Source organism: Dermacentor andersoni, chromosome 2 (assembly GCF_023375885.2).
Source record: "Dermacentor andersoni chromosome 2, qqDerAnde1_hic_scaffold, whole genome shotgun sequence".
Lineage (NCBI taxonomy): Eukaryota > Metazoa > Arthropoda > Arachnida > Ixodida > Ixodidae > Dermacentor > Dermacentor andersoni.
Window position 1 is genome coordinate 225,591,385 of NC_092815.1, and position 16,585 is coordinate 225,607,969.

Sequence of the window (16,585 nt, forward strand, 5' to 3'; positions counted from 1 at the left end):
GCTTAACCTTAGCGTATTCTTAGCGTTTGGAGGCATCTTGACCGCATACACGCCCGGCGCAAAGACGCTGGCGCGGTTGCGGGCACAGAGACTGACGCGACGGCGGGCGCGCGCCGCTTCATCCCTGGCGTGACGTCACATATCACGTGATGCAGCGATGGTGGCGCCGCCGCCGCGTCGCGCGCGACGGCGCGAACCGAAGCGTGGAGGCCTCCGCCGGGCGACGTCCGACGGCGCGATATGAGGCCCCATCTGCAGCCGGTGTTACGTCATCACGTGACGTCACATCATGTGATCTCACTTCAGGGTCAATGGTGGCCACCGCCGGGAGGCGACCGATGGCGCGATATCAGGCCCCATCTGCAGCCGGTGTGACGTCATGTCACGTGACCTACTTGAAGGTCACTTGAAGGTCAATGGTGGCCACCGCCGGGAGGCTACCGACGGCGCGATATGAGGCCCCATCTGCAGCCGGTGTGACGTCATCACGTGACGTCATGTCACGTGACCTACTTGAAGGACACTTGAAGGTCAATGGTGGCCACCACCGGGCGTCGCGCGAAGGCCCGAAACCTACGTTAATATGCTTCGCATAAAATGCAGCAAAATTTGTGGCCTGGGCCTAGGCCACCCCCGAGGTTGCCCGGAGATCCTGTCTCCTCGCTGCCTCATGGGCTTGCTGGATGGCCCACAGTTGATGTTGGATGTGTCAGTAGCGCAGCGCGACCGTCCACCGCGTCGCAGCTTCATTTGGAGAGACTGCATTTTATTTGCCTATAATCTCACATTTCCTGCCAATGTGTCTAAGAGGTGCGTGAGCCCTCCCGGATAGTTTGCACTTATCGTCTGAATATCGTCTGCAGATATCCTCCTGAGAGCAACGAGGTTGGTTTGTTACTGCCTGCAGTGTACCGATTGGGCCCTGCCGAGTTCATCATCATCATCATCATCATCAGCCTGGTTACGCCCACTGCAGGGCAAAGGCCTCTCCCATACTTCTCCAACAACCCCGGTCATGTACTAATTGCGGCCATGCCGTCCCTGCAAACTTCTTAATCTCATCCGCCCACCTAACTTTCTGCCGCCCCCTGCTACGCTTCCCTTCCCTTGGGATCCAGTCCGTAACCCTTAATGACCATCGGTTATCTTCCCTCCTCATTACATGTCCTGCCCATGCCCATTTCTTTTTCTTGATTTCAACTAAGATGTCATTAACTCGCGTTTGTTCCCTCACCCAATCTGCTCTTTTCTTATCCCTTAACGTTACACCTATCATTCTTCTTTCCATAGCTCGTTGCGTCGTCCTCAATTTGAGTAGAACCCTTTTCGTAAGCCTCCAGGTTTCTGCCCCGTAGGTGAGTACTGGTAAGACACAGCTATTACACACTTTTCTCTTGAGGGATAATGGCAACCTGCTGTTCATGATCTGAGAATGCCTGCCAAACGCACCCCAGCCCATTCTTATTCTTCTGATTATTTCCGTCTCATGATCCGGATCCGCCGTCACTACCTGCCCTAAGTAGATGTATTCCCTTACGACTTCCAGTGCCTCGCTGCCTATTGTAAATTGCTGTTCTCTTCCGAGACTGTTAAACATTACTTTAGTTTTCTGCAGATTAATTTTTAGACCCACTCTTCTGCTTTGCCTCTCCAGGTTAGTGAGCATGCATTGCAATTGGTCTCCTGAGTTACTAAGCAAGGCAATATCATCAGCGAATCGCAAGTTACTAAGGTATTCTCCATTAATTTTTATCCCCAATTCTTCCCAATCCAGGTCTCTGAATACCTCCTGTAAACACGCTGTGAATAGCATTGGAGAGATCGTATCTCCCTGCCTGACGCCTTTCTTTATTGGGATTTTGTTGCTTTCTTTATGGAGGACTACGGTGGCTGTGGAGCCGCTATAGATATTTTTCAGTATTTTTACATACGGCTCGTCTACACCCTGATTCCTTAATGCCTCCATGACTGCTGAGGTTTCGACAGAATCAAACGCTTTCTCATAATCAATGAAAGCTATATATAAGGGTTGGTTATATTCCGCACATTTCTCTATCACCTGATTGATAGTGTGAATATGATCTATTGTTGAGTAGCCTTTACGGAATCCTGCCTGGTCCTTTGCTTGACAGAAATCTAAGGTGTTCCTGATTCTATTTGCGATTACCTTAGTAAATATTTTGTAGGCAACGGACAGTAAGCTGATCGGTCTATAATTTTTCAAGTCTTTGGCGTCCCCTTTCTTATGGATTAGGATTATGTTAGCGTTCTTCCAAGATTCCGGTACGCTCGACGTCATGAGGCATTGCGTATACAGGGTGGCCAGTTTCTCTAGAACAATCTGCCCACCATCCTTCAACAAATCTGCTGTTACCTGATCCTCCCCAGCTGCCTTCCCCCTTTGCATTTCTCCCAAGGCTTTCTTTACTTCTTCCGGCGTTACCTTTGGGACTTCGAATTCCTCTAGACTATTTTCTCTTCCATTATCGTCGTGGGTGCCACTGGTACTGTATAAATCTCTATAGAACTCCTCAGCCACTTGAACTATCTGATCCATATTAGTAATGATATTGCCGGCTTTGTCTCTTAACGCATACATCTGATTCTTGCCAATTCCTAGTTTCTTCTTCACTGTTTTTAGGCTTCCGCCGTTCCTGAGAGCATGTTCAATTCTATCCATATTATACTTCCTTATGTCAGCTGTCTTACGCTTGTTGATTAACTTCGAAAGTTCTGCCAGTTCTATTCTAGCTGTAGGGTTAGAGGCTTTCATACATTGGCGTTTCGTGATCAGATCTTTCGTCGCCTGCGATAGTTTACTGGTATCCTGCCTAATCGAGTTACCACCGACTTCCATTGCACACTTCTTAATGATGCCCACAAGATTGTCGTTCATTGCTTCAACACTAAGGTCCTCTTCCTGAGTTAAAGCCGAATACCTGTTCTGTAGCTTGATCTGGAATTCCTCTATTTTCCCTCTTACCGCTAACTCATTGATCGGCTTCTTATGTACCAGTTTCTTCCGTTCCCTCCTCAGGTCTAGGCTAATTCGAGTTCTTACCATCCTGTGGTCACTGCAGCGCACCTTGCCGAGCACGTCCACATCTTTTATGATGCCAGGGTTAGCGCAGAGTATGAAGTCTATTTCATTTCTAGTCTCGCCGTTCGGGCTCCTCCACGTCCACTTTCGGCTATCCCGCTTGCGGAAGAAAGTATTCATTATCCTCATATTATTCTGTTCCGCAAACTCGACTAATAACTCCCCCCTGCTATTCCTAGTGCCTATGCCATATTCCCCCACTGCCTTGTCTCCAGCCTGCTTCTTGCCTACCTTGGCATTAAAGTCGCCCATTAGTATAGTGTATTTGGTTTTCACTCTACCCATCGCCGATTCCACGTCTTCATAGAAGCATTCGACTTCCTGGTCATCATGACTGGATGTAGGGGCGTAGACCTGTACAATCTTCATTTTGTACCTCTTATTAAGTTTAACAACAAGACCTGCCACCCTCTCGTTAATGCTATAGAATTCCTGTATGTTACCAGCTATATTCTTATTAATCAGGAATCCGACTCCTAGTTCTCTTCTTTCCTCTAGGCCGCGGTAGCACAGGACGTGCCCGCTTTTTAGCACTGTATATGCTTCTTTTGGCCTCCTAACTTCACTGAGCCCTATTATATCCCATTTACTGCCCTCTAATTCCTCCAATAGCACTGCTAGACTCGCCTCACTAGATAACGTTCTAGCGTTAAACGTTGCCAGGTTCATATTCCAATGGCGGCCTGTCCGGAGCCAGTGATTCTTAGCACCCTCTGCAGCGTCGCAGGTCTGACCGCCGCCGTGGTCAGTAGCTTCGCAGCTGCTGGGGACTGAGGGCCGGGGTTTGATTGTTGTGTTCATATAGGAACACCTGCCGAGTTAGGGGGTGGATAAACACACCTAGAGTTTTGGTAACATTTTGTGATGCCTCAGTGCTTGGTCATTCTGTCCATCTCTGTCCATGCCTCCGATGGATTTCCAACCCCCAGGAAGGATCTTCCTACGCGGGCGCGGCATGCGAGACATCGCGCTCCGCGATGGACCTCCTCGTTGAGGTTGGGTACGGGAGTGTCAGGGCACGTGTGAGCCAAGAACTATATAATATATCTTGCCTCCGTCTCCTCGGAGGTGATATCGTTCGCGTTCGCTTTAAGTATAGCCTCGGCCTTCGGCGAAATTCTGCCTTGTTTATAGTTTTGGGCCGCCATCTGCCAGTCGCTAGGTACGTATCTTTAGCCGGTTTTAATGATGGGTAGGGCTCCCACCACCTCGGGGGTTTTGCCGTGTATACTAGACTGACTGACCAATTGTTTGTCGACATTGAGGACTGCAACTGCGAAGGCACGTCGATCCTCGTATTCTGCTGCGCCTACGAACAGCGCTTCTTTGTCCCTGCCGAAGGCTTGTAGTAAAGCCATTCCTATACTCTCTCCTCGACTCTGAATGAGTTCAGCGTTCACGTTCTTGGGTAGATGAGCCACCTGGAGCTTTTCTCTGATCATGCTTGGGAGGGATGTCTTGTCGCCGTGCTGCTTGTGATATGTCACCCCGAGTTTGTCGAGGATACTCCTGCCCGTTCGTGTCCGCGTTAGTCTCTCGAGTTGTGAGATTTGCTGTGCCTCTATTAACTCTTCGAGCGTGTTGTGGACGCCCAGCTGTAGCAGAACTTCCGTGCTAGTGCGATCTTGAAGGCCCAGTGCCATATTGCGGGCTGTCTGAAGGAGAGTGTTCAGTTTCACCTTTTCGGCCGTGTACCAGTTGTGGTAGGTGGCCACGTAGGGGATGTGACTAATGAGAAGCGCGAAAAGTGAATCCCGCTGCACTACGCGCGTCATATGTAACTCGTTTCGACGGAGGCAATACGCTGTGCCGCGATCTTGATTCAGTGCTGCGTACATTATCGTCGACAGTCATCGTGACGTGGGTACCGCGGAATTTCTTTGCTTAATTTCAATATTTTCTTTTCTTTATAGCAAATAATCTGTATTCAACATTTTAATAACAAAAAGCAATCGTTCTTCAAAAGAATATTTACCGAATAATTGCTGATAACTGCAAATAACGTGTTCGTGTTTAGATTTTACTGTTTATTTAAACCAACACTAGTGCTGTCGCCACCGGGGGGCTGTAGACGTGGGAACCCCATTAACTATGACGGAGTCGAGAAGGCAGGTTTCAGCGCGACATTGAAAACGTTTTCACCACTCACTTATATTTGCAATATTTACAAGATCGTAAGAATTACAAAGTGAACTTCAATTCTAGCTCAAGTTCTCAACACTTCAAGACAGGGACTTTCGCCTCTTATACTCCTTCCGTCCTCCCGGTCAGCTCATCTTCCTGCAATATGATGCTAGCAGGAAGGTGACATCATCTTCGGCCAATTACACGCTAGGAATACAGTTGAATTGACGCGCAATGCAGAGATCTGCAGTACTCGACGTCAGGGCAGACCTTAGCCCAAAACACACGGAACATCACTGCGCACGAACAAGCAAAGAGCGAACGACACCGAGGGCACATGATCTCAGAATTTGCTCCCGTTGCAATTCCATAAGGCTCCCTGCGTCCAGTTCGCTCTTTCCTTATTTGTTCCAGAGAACGGAAGAAAAAGACGGTGGCGGACGCGTCATCGACTGGAGGGTCAACAGCTTTATTTGCTTAGGTTGGCTCTGCTTGACGGTCGGATGCTTGCACCGGATATACATTCTCCCTAGACGCTCATTTTCTAGAAGCTCCTCATCTCGCTGTTCGACGATAGTTGTCAATCAGGAGCCGCTGCCTGACCACCACGCCGCCTTCGGCTAACAAAGGGCCTGGATATTCTAGCTCGCCCCAACGTGGTTCAGCGACTAGTGTCGCGGAGTCAACGTATCATCACAACAATGTTAAAAGACCGGTTTATTTACCGTACGGTCTAATTCTTGGCTGACCAAACATGGTTCTCCGCGAGCTTTTTGTAGGTCGCAGCGGCTACCTTATATTGCTTGTGTGCTTCTTTCAGCTCCCTTGTTATCCAAATTTTCCTGTCTCTGCTTGCATGCTATTGCACTGACAAGATACATTTTGCTGCTATTCTTTTACGGTTGGTGAACCCTCTCATAAACTGGTTATGATATGATTTGAATGCGAAAGTAATATATACCCCATTACGTGAAAGTCCACCGGCGTCGACGTCCCCGAAAGATGGTACAAAAATGGCCGAAGGTGCAGAGAGTAAAAACAATAAAGAATTCCCAAATCAACCTGAAATTTATCAGCGAGGTATGTGTAAACAAGTAATTGACTGCTTCGAAAATAAAATTTGTAATGTTTTGGTCTGGGTGGGAATCGAATCGTGGCCTCCGGGCTGCGACACGAGCACGCTTCCGCGACGCCATGGTGGCTCTGCCTAACTAAACTTGTGGCCTACTGCGTGCGTCATGGCACACGTCATGTCGCCGTCATCTGACTGACTAAACGTGCGACGTACTGTGTGCGTCGTTGCACACGACACGTTGCAGCCATCTGACTGATTAAACGTGTGACCTACTGCGCGCGTCGTTGCACACGTCACGTCGCAGCCATCTGACTGACTAAACGTGTGACCTACTGCGTGCGTCGTGGCACACGTCACGTCGCAGCCATCTGACTTACTAAACGCGTGTCCTAGTGCACGTGTCAAAAACATTAAAATGCTTCCGCATTCCCACGCGTAAGCAGCCTCAAATGTATCTGGGGAATTTATTGTCCCCAATCGCAGTTCTTTGCTTGTAAAAAGCTGATGTAAAGGTTTTGTTGATTGATGTTCGCTACAGCCTTTTTATTATGCTTTCGTAATGGTGACGTAAAGGAACACCAATCTCGAAAAGCTCTAAAATGAGCCAACCTTGAAAGACTGGCTCAGAAAGAAAGCTTACTGTTGGTGTAACACTTTGTTAACTTGAAGAGGGTTCTAAGATGAGGGACATACGTATTAGAAATGCGGCAGATTAATGTTCGCGCTACGTTCTTTGTTTAGTGGGTCTATTTGCTGAAGGGGCTTCAACAAGGTCAACTTCTTAGTACGGGTCTATAATTGTCGCAGATCTCCCACCCAACCTTTGATACTTCAGCGAATAAGTAAGGCACAAGTATAAAATAAAGGAAGACATCGTCATCTTTGAATAAAACCAGGGAAATCTTTCTGACGTTCTTGAAGTGTTAATTGTCTGCCGACACTTTGGTAACATTTTCTGTGTTCTATGGAATGCAGATGTCAAAGAATGGCTGCACCAGAACCACAAGCGGTTTGTCAAGGTCAAGATTGGGCCTGATGAGTCTCTATCCACGGTGAATCGAAAGGGCGAAATCCTACGAAAAGTCGATTTCAAGTCGGTCTCAGCCCTTGTAGTAGAGGTCACCACAGACATGGCAAAGAAGCCCATGTGTCTTGTGCGGTCACCGAGAGACCATGATCTGGTGAGTGACATAAAAGCAGAACAAGCATGAAAGATGCCTCGCCGCAGTTCTTCGGCCCAGCTGCACAAGTAGTAGGACCACTGATACGTGAGGCTCACAGTTACGAACTTTGGTGCAATCGTTTAACCGTCGAGGCTTGCCTTTCAGCGAGTCCTGTAACCACTGTAACAAAGTAAAGGAATACTCAACGCTCCCTCTGGTCACCGTCTGGAACTCTTTCACGAGATGCAGTTTTCCGAACAATTTTACCTTAAAACGGGCAGTATTCGACTTCAGTTTGCCATAATTTTAATATCTAATCACATCTCATACTCTATCTGTAGAGAACTGCCAAGACCTTCTTTTTATATAGCAGTCGCTGTGCTGGTTGATGCGTTTAGAGGATCTACTGTATAACGTTTCGGGATACCATGTACCACAACAAAAAATACATTGGACCAATTCGATTCAACGAGCCAAATAAAATGAACTGTTGCCAAAGCTAAAGAAAACACACAAACAGACCGGCAAAAACGATGTTATACATCAGCGCTGCTTTAATGGCGATGGACATTATATGGACACTCCAGACGAACTTACCCCGTCAGCGTTCGCGTCTACATGGGGTTCCGTGTAAACTGCAAGTGCGATAATATGGCATTACGCATTGTATGCTACACGGGCAAAGCGCGCTAGGGTTAACCTTGAAGGAAGGTGGCTCGAGCTCGCCTACGCAGTGGACGACGAATGAGGGAAGGCAGCACACCGTGTCTTCTCAAAAGTTAAGAGGGTGGTGGGATGTGCGCGCCTTATGAAGAGAGAGGGCGGGGGGGGGGGGGGGGGGGGGGAGCAGATTAACTCGTGTATACTCTTTTCAGGCCGCGGCTGTATGCGACGGCGTGCGCCCTATCCAGGAAGAAATGCGTGGTGGGTACAAAGGCTGGTAATCTGAAATGACTGACGGCTTCAAGTGCGCTGTGTACTCGCGCGCCTAGTTCACGTTGAGAAGAGAGGGAGCATCAAGGACTATTCGCTGATACCGCTCTTGTTCACGCCAGTGCGTTGAGTGCGAATTTCCGCGGTCATCTAGAGAGATGCATTCGCGTTTGCCTGCGCACACATGACGCCATGCTTGTTAATTTAATTAGTAAGCGAAAGCTTACAGCACTTTATATTGCCGATAATACTACTAACCTTGCTTTGTATAGGTGTGTAGTTATTTGCTATCGCAATCACTGCTTCTCCTTTCGGGCGAAAGTGCGGCATTCTACTGATTACGCAAGTTCCTTGTCTTTTTCATTTCGCTAAAAGGCAGCCTTGACCAAGGGCAGCCCAGTTGATAGACATGCTTGAACAACCCGCAGTAAAAATTTTAATCGCTCAAGCAACTCACCTTATCCTGGCTCGCTTTAAAACATTCCAATTTTGTTCTGGTCAAGCCCTTGAAGTTTCGCTCAAATTTGTGTCCTTTAGATACCTGCCCTCTGATTACACGAATTCAATGTTCCTATGCCCATTTTGTACCTTGCGCTGTGAGAGGAAGCATTCTTCCTCCGTGCCTTCATGTGTTATTCCTCAGAGTGCCCCTTTCCAAATATGCAACTTCTCTCAGGTTCTTCAGTTCGACAGCGTCCACTCTCGTAAAAAGTTCCTGAATAAACTGGAAAGCTTCCTGGTGAACCGGAAGAAAACACTGGAGAGCATCAACACTACTCGCGACACGATGCTAGCCAACGCCGAGACAAAGGAGAAGCGCCAAAAGCGACTCGAACACTTCTTCCGAGAAGCATACGCACTCGTGAGTACAATACCGTGCAAGACATCCAGTAAACAGCTTCTTGTTTACTACCGAAATTTGTCTCTACCTTCTACGGCGGCCCAATTATAGACTGCATGTTTCAGGTATTGCGCACCGAAAGCTTCAGATTCTATTTACAATAGAATGCAAATAGGTAAGCAAAAGAAAGAAAGAAGGGTGTAGGATTGGGCTTGTTGGCAAAATATGCTTTAAAGCTTGAATAACAGCGCAAGGGAAGCTGACGGGACAGAAGAGAGAAGAGATCGCTGTGTTCTCTCTTATGTCCCCTCTGCTGTCCTTGCTCTGTTATTCAAATTTTAAAGCAAAAAAAAAAAAGAAAGCAGAGCATGGCGCTTTGCGTGCGCAAAATGTCGGACTCCCTAATGTGAATACCATAATTCCTTTTTAACGATATTACGGTATTTTAGCTGTAGTAGAGCACCTTGGCGCTAACTTTCATGACGAGGCCTGAATAATTTCCTGGTAACATAGCGGCATGCGCATACGGGTTTCCTCGTGCCACGTGCTAAATATCTGCGTGGTCAGAGAAGCACAAACACAGGCGCTATGTTTCTTTCGTCTAACCTGTTTTCACACTGCAATTTGATGTTTTGACATCCTTTGATCGCATAAGCTTCGTCCAGCATACGGGGCACGACTGCGATCGCGGCACTCAAGCAGGCAGTCACATAGACTCCTTGTCAAAACATGGAAGGTGTTTTGCCACTTTTCTTCTTGACGCCAAAAAACATGATTACAGAACAGGTAGGAATTTAAATACGGTTGAACTTAATGTTACCTACTGCACTCCACAAATTTCGAATTGCAACAAAGCTTCGCAGCACAAAAAAGAAGACAACTGAAAAGCACACGGTTGAGTCACATGCACTTTCCAGCACATTGCATACTTTATCGCTTCCTTTTTTTTTCAGTTTATGTAGTTTGTCTTGAAAAGAAACAAGACCGGTGTACCTTTTCTGTCGTCCGTTTGCCTCTACAACTCTTCTCAATTTTTTTTCCGCGTTGTAACATCTGTTTATCGTAATACTGAATGTTAATAAATTATGGCAATTATATATGTGCGTATGACAGGCTATAAGGATTAAGTCAAACCTTCCACAGATTCAAGCTCCTTTTCAGTGACAGGGATACTGTCCATTGCGTTCTGACTGGGTAAAATATAGTTGTTCACACTTTTTAGCGCCCATGTTAGGAACGTTATTTTCCCAAGTCAGTGCACTAGCGCTATTCACAACGAAAGGCGAAGCGGCCTTCTCATTGATACTTCACGCCGACTGTATGTTCTCGCACAAACTCGTTGAAGCACCTTCCTGCTCGCCCGATGTATCTCTTTCCATATAGTGCAATTGGATCGTGAACTGGATTGCCTTCTTTTTTGCACAAGCTTTGTGCGCGGTTTTTTGATGCGCATGCCATTTTTTTGCCCATGCCAGCCGTGTTGAGCCTATCTGTACGTCTATCTAGCCTCCAAGCCAGTGGCCCAAGTTGTGTGCCTGCTTGGGCCGCTAGGTATGCTTCCTGGTCGAGATGCCTTCGTAGCCGTTCTGTCGTGGTCATTGCAGCCCAGCGATCTTACTTTCGTCATGCCGTCGTCGTCACGCCATCTGCCTTGACCGAGTCGCCCAAGTTAGCAAGGGCTCGTGGTCGGGATGCTGTCGTGTTCGCTGCATCGCCGTCATTTCAGGTCTGTCATCCGACGCTCGTCATGACGCCGTTATCAGCCCGTTGTCGCCATACAGTCGTCACGCATTTTTTGTCGCACAGCCATAGTGTTCCCGTCGTCGTTGTTCAGTGGTCGTCATTCTAGATTCCTGATCTTACTCTGCTCATGCTTCATCGTCACGTTTTCTACTCCGACCCACTGGTCCCAGTAGTTTGCCTCACTCTATATATGTTCGGGCATGTGATGTCGTTGGGATCATTGCATCGCCGTCACAGCAGCTCTCTCATCCGACTGTTGCCATGCCGTCGTCGTCATGCCATTGTCGTCAAACATTCGCCGTCATGTCGATGTCGTCACGCTGTTGTTTTACCATTGTCATTACTTCAGGAATGTCAACCCATCATCGCCATGCCATCGTAGCCAAACCACCTTCATCGTTCCTTCAGCGTCATTGTTTCTTTGTCACTGCCTTGTGGTCAACCTGTCGCCATTCAATTGGAATTATGGCGTCCTTGCCATGTCGCTGTTATGCCTCCATTGTTAGACCGCCTTCGTGAGGCGCTCGGGATCGTGCTTTTATTATCACTCCAGCTGCGTCATCCCACTCTCGTTATGCCATCGTCGTCAAGCCATAGTCGTCATACAGGCTTCGCGATGGGGCCTTCGTCATGCCATTGTCATCATACACTCTTCGCCATGTCATTGTCCTCATGTCGTTGTCTTGTCATCTTCATCATGCATTCGTCGTCACACCGCTGTCGTCATACCATCGTCTTCAAGCTGTCGTTGCACGATCGCCATAGCGTCAGTATTCCCATTGTCGTCATGCCGTCATCGTAACACCATCTTCGTCCATCCATCGACATCATTCCTTGTTCGCCAGTCTATCGTAGTCAAGTTGTCCTCATTCTGTCGTGATTATGCCTTCACACAAACGCTACCATGCATCCGTTGTCATACCATCGTCACCATGCCGTCTTGGCAGTGCCAATGTCGTCATTCTCGCTTCTTCATCAGGTTGCTGTCATGCTGTCGTCGTCACACCAACGTCGTCACGTCATTGTCCTCATGTCGTCATCGTCACGCTATCTTCGTTATATCATCGTAATAATTTAGAAATCAACATGTCAGCGTCGTCATGCCGTCGTCGTTGTACGTCTATATCGTTCCATCGATATGATTCTTTCTTCCTCATTCGAAATCGAAATAAAAGCATGTCTGCTTCCGGATTTTTTGCAATGTGTGAGATAATATGCAAATATGGCATCGCTTGTAGTTTCTCTCTTTCCGCTTTCATAGTCGGCCTAATATGTTATTTCAGCAGCTTTAAAAGGCTTAATTCACATAAATTTCAATATACATGACGGGAATTATTTGTGGATTAAAAAAATTGACCTGCTAACGAAAGCTCTCTTATTTGAGGTGCTCTTAAGATTTCTTTAAGGCTTCCAGATAATTTTTGCGACGCCTGTTTTCCCTAGTTTAGAGTGACGAGAAAAAGAAACGAAGAGGGAAAGGTAGGGAAGTTAACCAAGGACATGCCCGGTTGGCTACCCTACACTTGGGGAAAGGAAAAGGGAAGAACAAATAAGGAGAGAAAAGAAAAATAATGGTCAGTCATTCACAGGAAGTCGTTGAGGGAATCTCCCCTGTCACAAGCGTTCATATAGTCCAGCGTTCTTCAAGAAACGCAGAAGGGCTTTTGTGGCTTGTTGTCACAAAAGTTTAGAGTGGGCGCTTGTAGAAGGCAAAGTGCTCTTTCCTGATCTAGCCTTGTAAAGTCGACAAACGTGCTTTTCACCGAAAGCAAGATTTAGATCAAGGAATCGAATGCGTCCATTAGATTGCATTGCCGAATTTCAACCCTCGCAATACTTCATTAAGGCATTAAAGATCTGTTCTACTACACTAGCAATATTTTCACGCAATTCGGTGATGATGATCAAATACTTGTCTATGAACATGAACGCGCATGAACCTGCGTCAGAGTGGCACATGCCCTGTGGCCCAGTAGTGGTCAAACGCGGGAAATACCATTACCGAAGCTTTTTAAAGGCAGGCGCTACTTTATTAGGAGGCATCTGCGCTAAACACGCATGATTACGAGGCGATACGCGAACCCCCGCGAGCAGCCTTAACGTAGCAGGGCTCCCCGGGGAATCATCAGGCAGTCCCTGTCATATCATTGGCCTTAACGAGATTAGAACTGGTGAAGCGTATACTGTGCTGGCTATTGGTCACATCATAAGCAGCGGAGATCTTCGCGATAACACTAAATAAGGGATAGGATTTGTAATTTACATGGACATGACGGGCAACAATGATGAATTCTACAACAATATTCAAAAGGTAGAAAAAGCATAAATTTAAGCGTAAATAGCAGACATAAATTGAAAGTGGTACAATCCTGTGCTTGAAGATTCAGCCTTGATGAGAAAAAAAGAGAAGATTTCTATCAGGATTCCCACAGTATCTTCACTATATTTTTACACTGGAAGACTTTTTTCTTAGTAATACAAATAATGTGTGCGTCGTATTTACGAAAGTTATGCAGTATTTACATTTGCGTGCGACTCCTCATGCAGACGTTCGGGTTAAAGCCGGGTGAGAAGAGGAAGCTCGAGGAAGTTGGCAACGACGTCATCATGGTCATGCGAACGTCGCTGTCGAAGCAAGAGTTCGCCGAAGCCCTTGGTATGAAGCCAGACTCTCTGTTCGTAAAGCAAATGTTCAACTGCGTCGACAAGGACAAAGACGGCCGGATAAGCTTCCAAGAATTCCTGGACACGGTGGTGCTCTTCACAAGAGGTAAACCTAACTTCTTCGTAATTTCGCGGCTACTGTTGCGTGTCTGATGCAAATGTGTGTCAGGAGCTGTTTTTTTTTAGTTACTATGGTAGCGTAGGGGATCTAGTTTGTTCTTAAGGCCTCATCAGTTGTCAACCAAGTATTCAATCTTTAATCAAACAGAACTGATAATCACAAAGGTACACGGCTGCTTCTAGTACGGCATGGGGCGTTGTTACGTCGGGTAATCCGCACTAATCGCACTCACCATATCGCCAAAAACTCAACAGCATACGCAATGACTACAATAGGACCCTTCGCAAAAAACTCATCAAAAATTGATGAGTGTTTACCTGCGCTCAGCACTTACTGATGGTTTAGCTTTCTCTTAGCCCGTTCAAATTCGCACCGTTGGCTCCTCCTGCAGGCGCAGATCTTCAATAGGCCGTGAACCACTTTTTATGGAAGTGAAGACGAACTTGAAGTTAAAATGAGCTAATTCAGAAATACTTCGCCGCATAAAGTACTTCAATGCGTTCCGCAGAAGCGGAGTTATTGGCAATCAAACACGCCCTTCGCGGTGCTTCCGCTCCTTCTTCGATGTCTTGCACTGCGAAGGATACGTTTGAGCGGGGCTGACCAATAACACTCCTCATACAGAACGTCACCATGGCGCGCAGTTCAAAGTTGAATTTGGATGTAAACGTAGACGGCACCACTTCCCATTTCGGCGTCTACGACTTTGGCCAAACATGAGCCAAACGCGGTTGTCCTCCGCGAGCCGCGGTACGCTTGGCCAGTGGACTCGTCGCGGCATCCCCGGCGCCCGCGGTACATAGCAGACCGCAGCTTCAAGACGCCTTCATTTCCTTAAGGGAAACCAACGCGGCCCGGTGGGCGCTCGTGAAACACGGCCCTGAGCGCCGTAACTGAGCAAGCGCCGCAACTTTGCCCCCAAAGGGACGCGGGGCCGCAAAAGCATGTTGTTTCTATGTTTCACTAAACGGAAATGCTAACGAGGTTGGCCTGTTTTAGAGCGCCGCTTTCAAGCCCCCGTTCCTGCGGTGGGCGTCGGCTTCCCTCTGTGTCGTCGGCGTGACCAATCAAATGAGCCTCTCAGAGAATAAAAGAGAATGCGCATTGGCAGATGAAAAAAGCGCATATCGAAGACAGCAGAAGGAGGAGAGTAGAGGAGCAGGGTGTAGGCGAAATCATGAGGCCGAAAGCGGAGGAGGAGGGTATGGCGAAAGCGTAAGGAGGAAAACAGAGTGGCGCGCGAGGCCACGCGATCGCGCCATAGTCTCTGTAATCTGTTATAAGCGCGACGCGATTTGTGTAGTACTTTCTGGAAACCACGTGGGCGCCAGCGTTCACACTGGAACCTTCTACGAGTCATGTGTTAAAACCCACGTCTGAGGGGGAGAGCACAATGAAAGATTATAACATACAATAATTAGAGCACATATGGGAATACAGTACAAAAAATGCAGTGTCAGAAAGGCGCTAACATACAATAATGTGGTGTTACAATTGTACAATGGACAAACCGAATGCTTTTGAACGCCAGAGGTCACTGAACAATACACTTTCACACAGTAAAATACAATCAGTATAATTCAATATAATCAACAGAATGGTATGGGCCCCTTCTCCTGACATTGGCTGGAAACCGCTGGGCCATTTTGGCAGTTGACCACCTCACGCGATACGCCGAAACTGCCGCCCTCCTGGCAGATACAGCGCGCGATTTTCCCTCTCTTCCTGCTTCATCTATTCATCCTGCGTCAAGGACCACCTGAGTACCTGCTCAGTGATCGCGGACGTGTCTTCCTATCCGAAGTAGTTGAAGCCATTCTCAAAGAGTACCACGTGGTTAATCGCACAACTATGGCGTACCGTCCTCAAACCAGTGGTCTTAAAGGGACACTAAAGTGAAACACTAAATCAGTTTAGATTGTGAAGCATTGTTTGAGAACCCTGCAGGTAGTCATTTAAAAAAATAGTTTGATAATTAGATGAGAAAATGAAGGTTCAAGTATCAGTATTTTAATTTCGCGCCGAAACCCCAGCGCCGGTACGTCAGCGTGACGTCAGGGATTCCGAAGTATGTTTTCGCATTTGGGCCGCGTTGGCTGAATAAAAGTTCCCGAAACTTGCCACCTTTAATATTTAGTTACTTTAGAATACAATGTAGTCAATGTGTACCGCTATATATAATTAGTAGGCCCTAGAAGATGCGATCAAGATCCAAGACGTCACAGCCCCCGGGTGCGGGAACTTAAGTAGGCGCCCAGGTAGCACAAAAGAGATACGTAACGTTTTCGTAGCGTTTATCCAAGACGACAAAAACGGGTTAAAGAAGACACGAATGAGAGAACTTCGTTGGGAAAACGTCGTATATGTCTGCTAATGTCCGGCTTAATTACTCTCTTGAGACGATCTAGAACAGGTCTGCAAAACGTATTCGAAAAGCTGGTTTAGAAATAGGATTGGGAAATACACAAATAATCCTTTTGCCAAAACTATTCGTAACCAATTTCTAAACGTTTTTAGGACGTTATCAAAAAGCTGGTCTAGAAGTGGTCTGGAAAGGTTTACGATAATCTGAAGCCAACTTTCGCGGGTGCCAGGGGCGCCATCGGACATCCTTGTTCAAAACGCGCGTTCAGTTTCGCCTCACGCGACTGGCCTATGCCCCGCCGACGTAGTCAGCCGCACCCGTCGGCACGGCCTAGGCCAATCGCGTGAGGTGAAACTGAACGGGCGTTTCCAACAACGATCTCCAATCGCGCCCTGGATGAGTAGAAGCGTCGGTGATGACTGTAAGAGCCATGGCGCAGCGCCAAGCACTGTTGCC

At 47.4% G+C, this 16,585-nt stretch overlaps 1 protein-coding gene across 1 annotated transcript in view; it reads left to right on the plus strand.

Moving 5' to 3' along the window:
* The window catches only part of Duox (dual oxidase), a 248,511-nt gene that overhangs the window by 119,132 nt on the left and 112,794 nt on the right, over positions 1-16,585 (plus strand). The window contains exons 15-17 of the mRNA XM_050186612.2: positions 7,275-7,480; positions 9,072-9,257; positions 13,527-13,749. Of these exons, the coding sequence (XP_050042569.2) occupies positions 7,275-7,480; positions 9,072-9,257; positions 13,527-13,749 (615 nt within the window). The remainder of the gene's footprint in view (positions 1-7,274; positions 7,481-9,071; positions 9,258-13,526; positions 13,750-16,585) is intronic.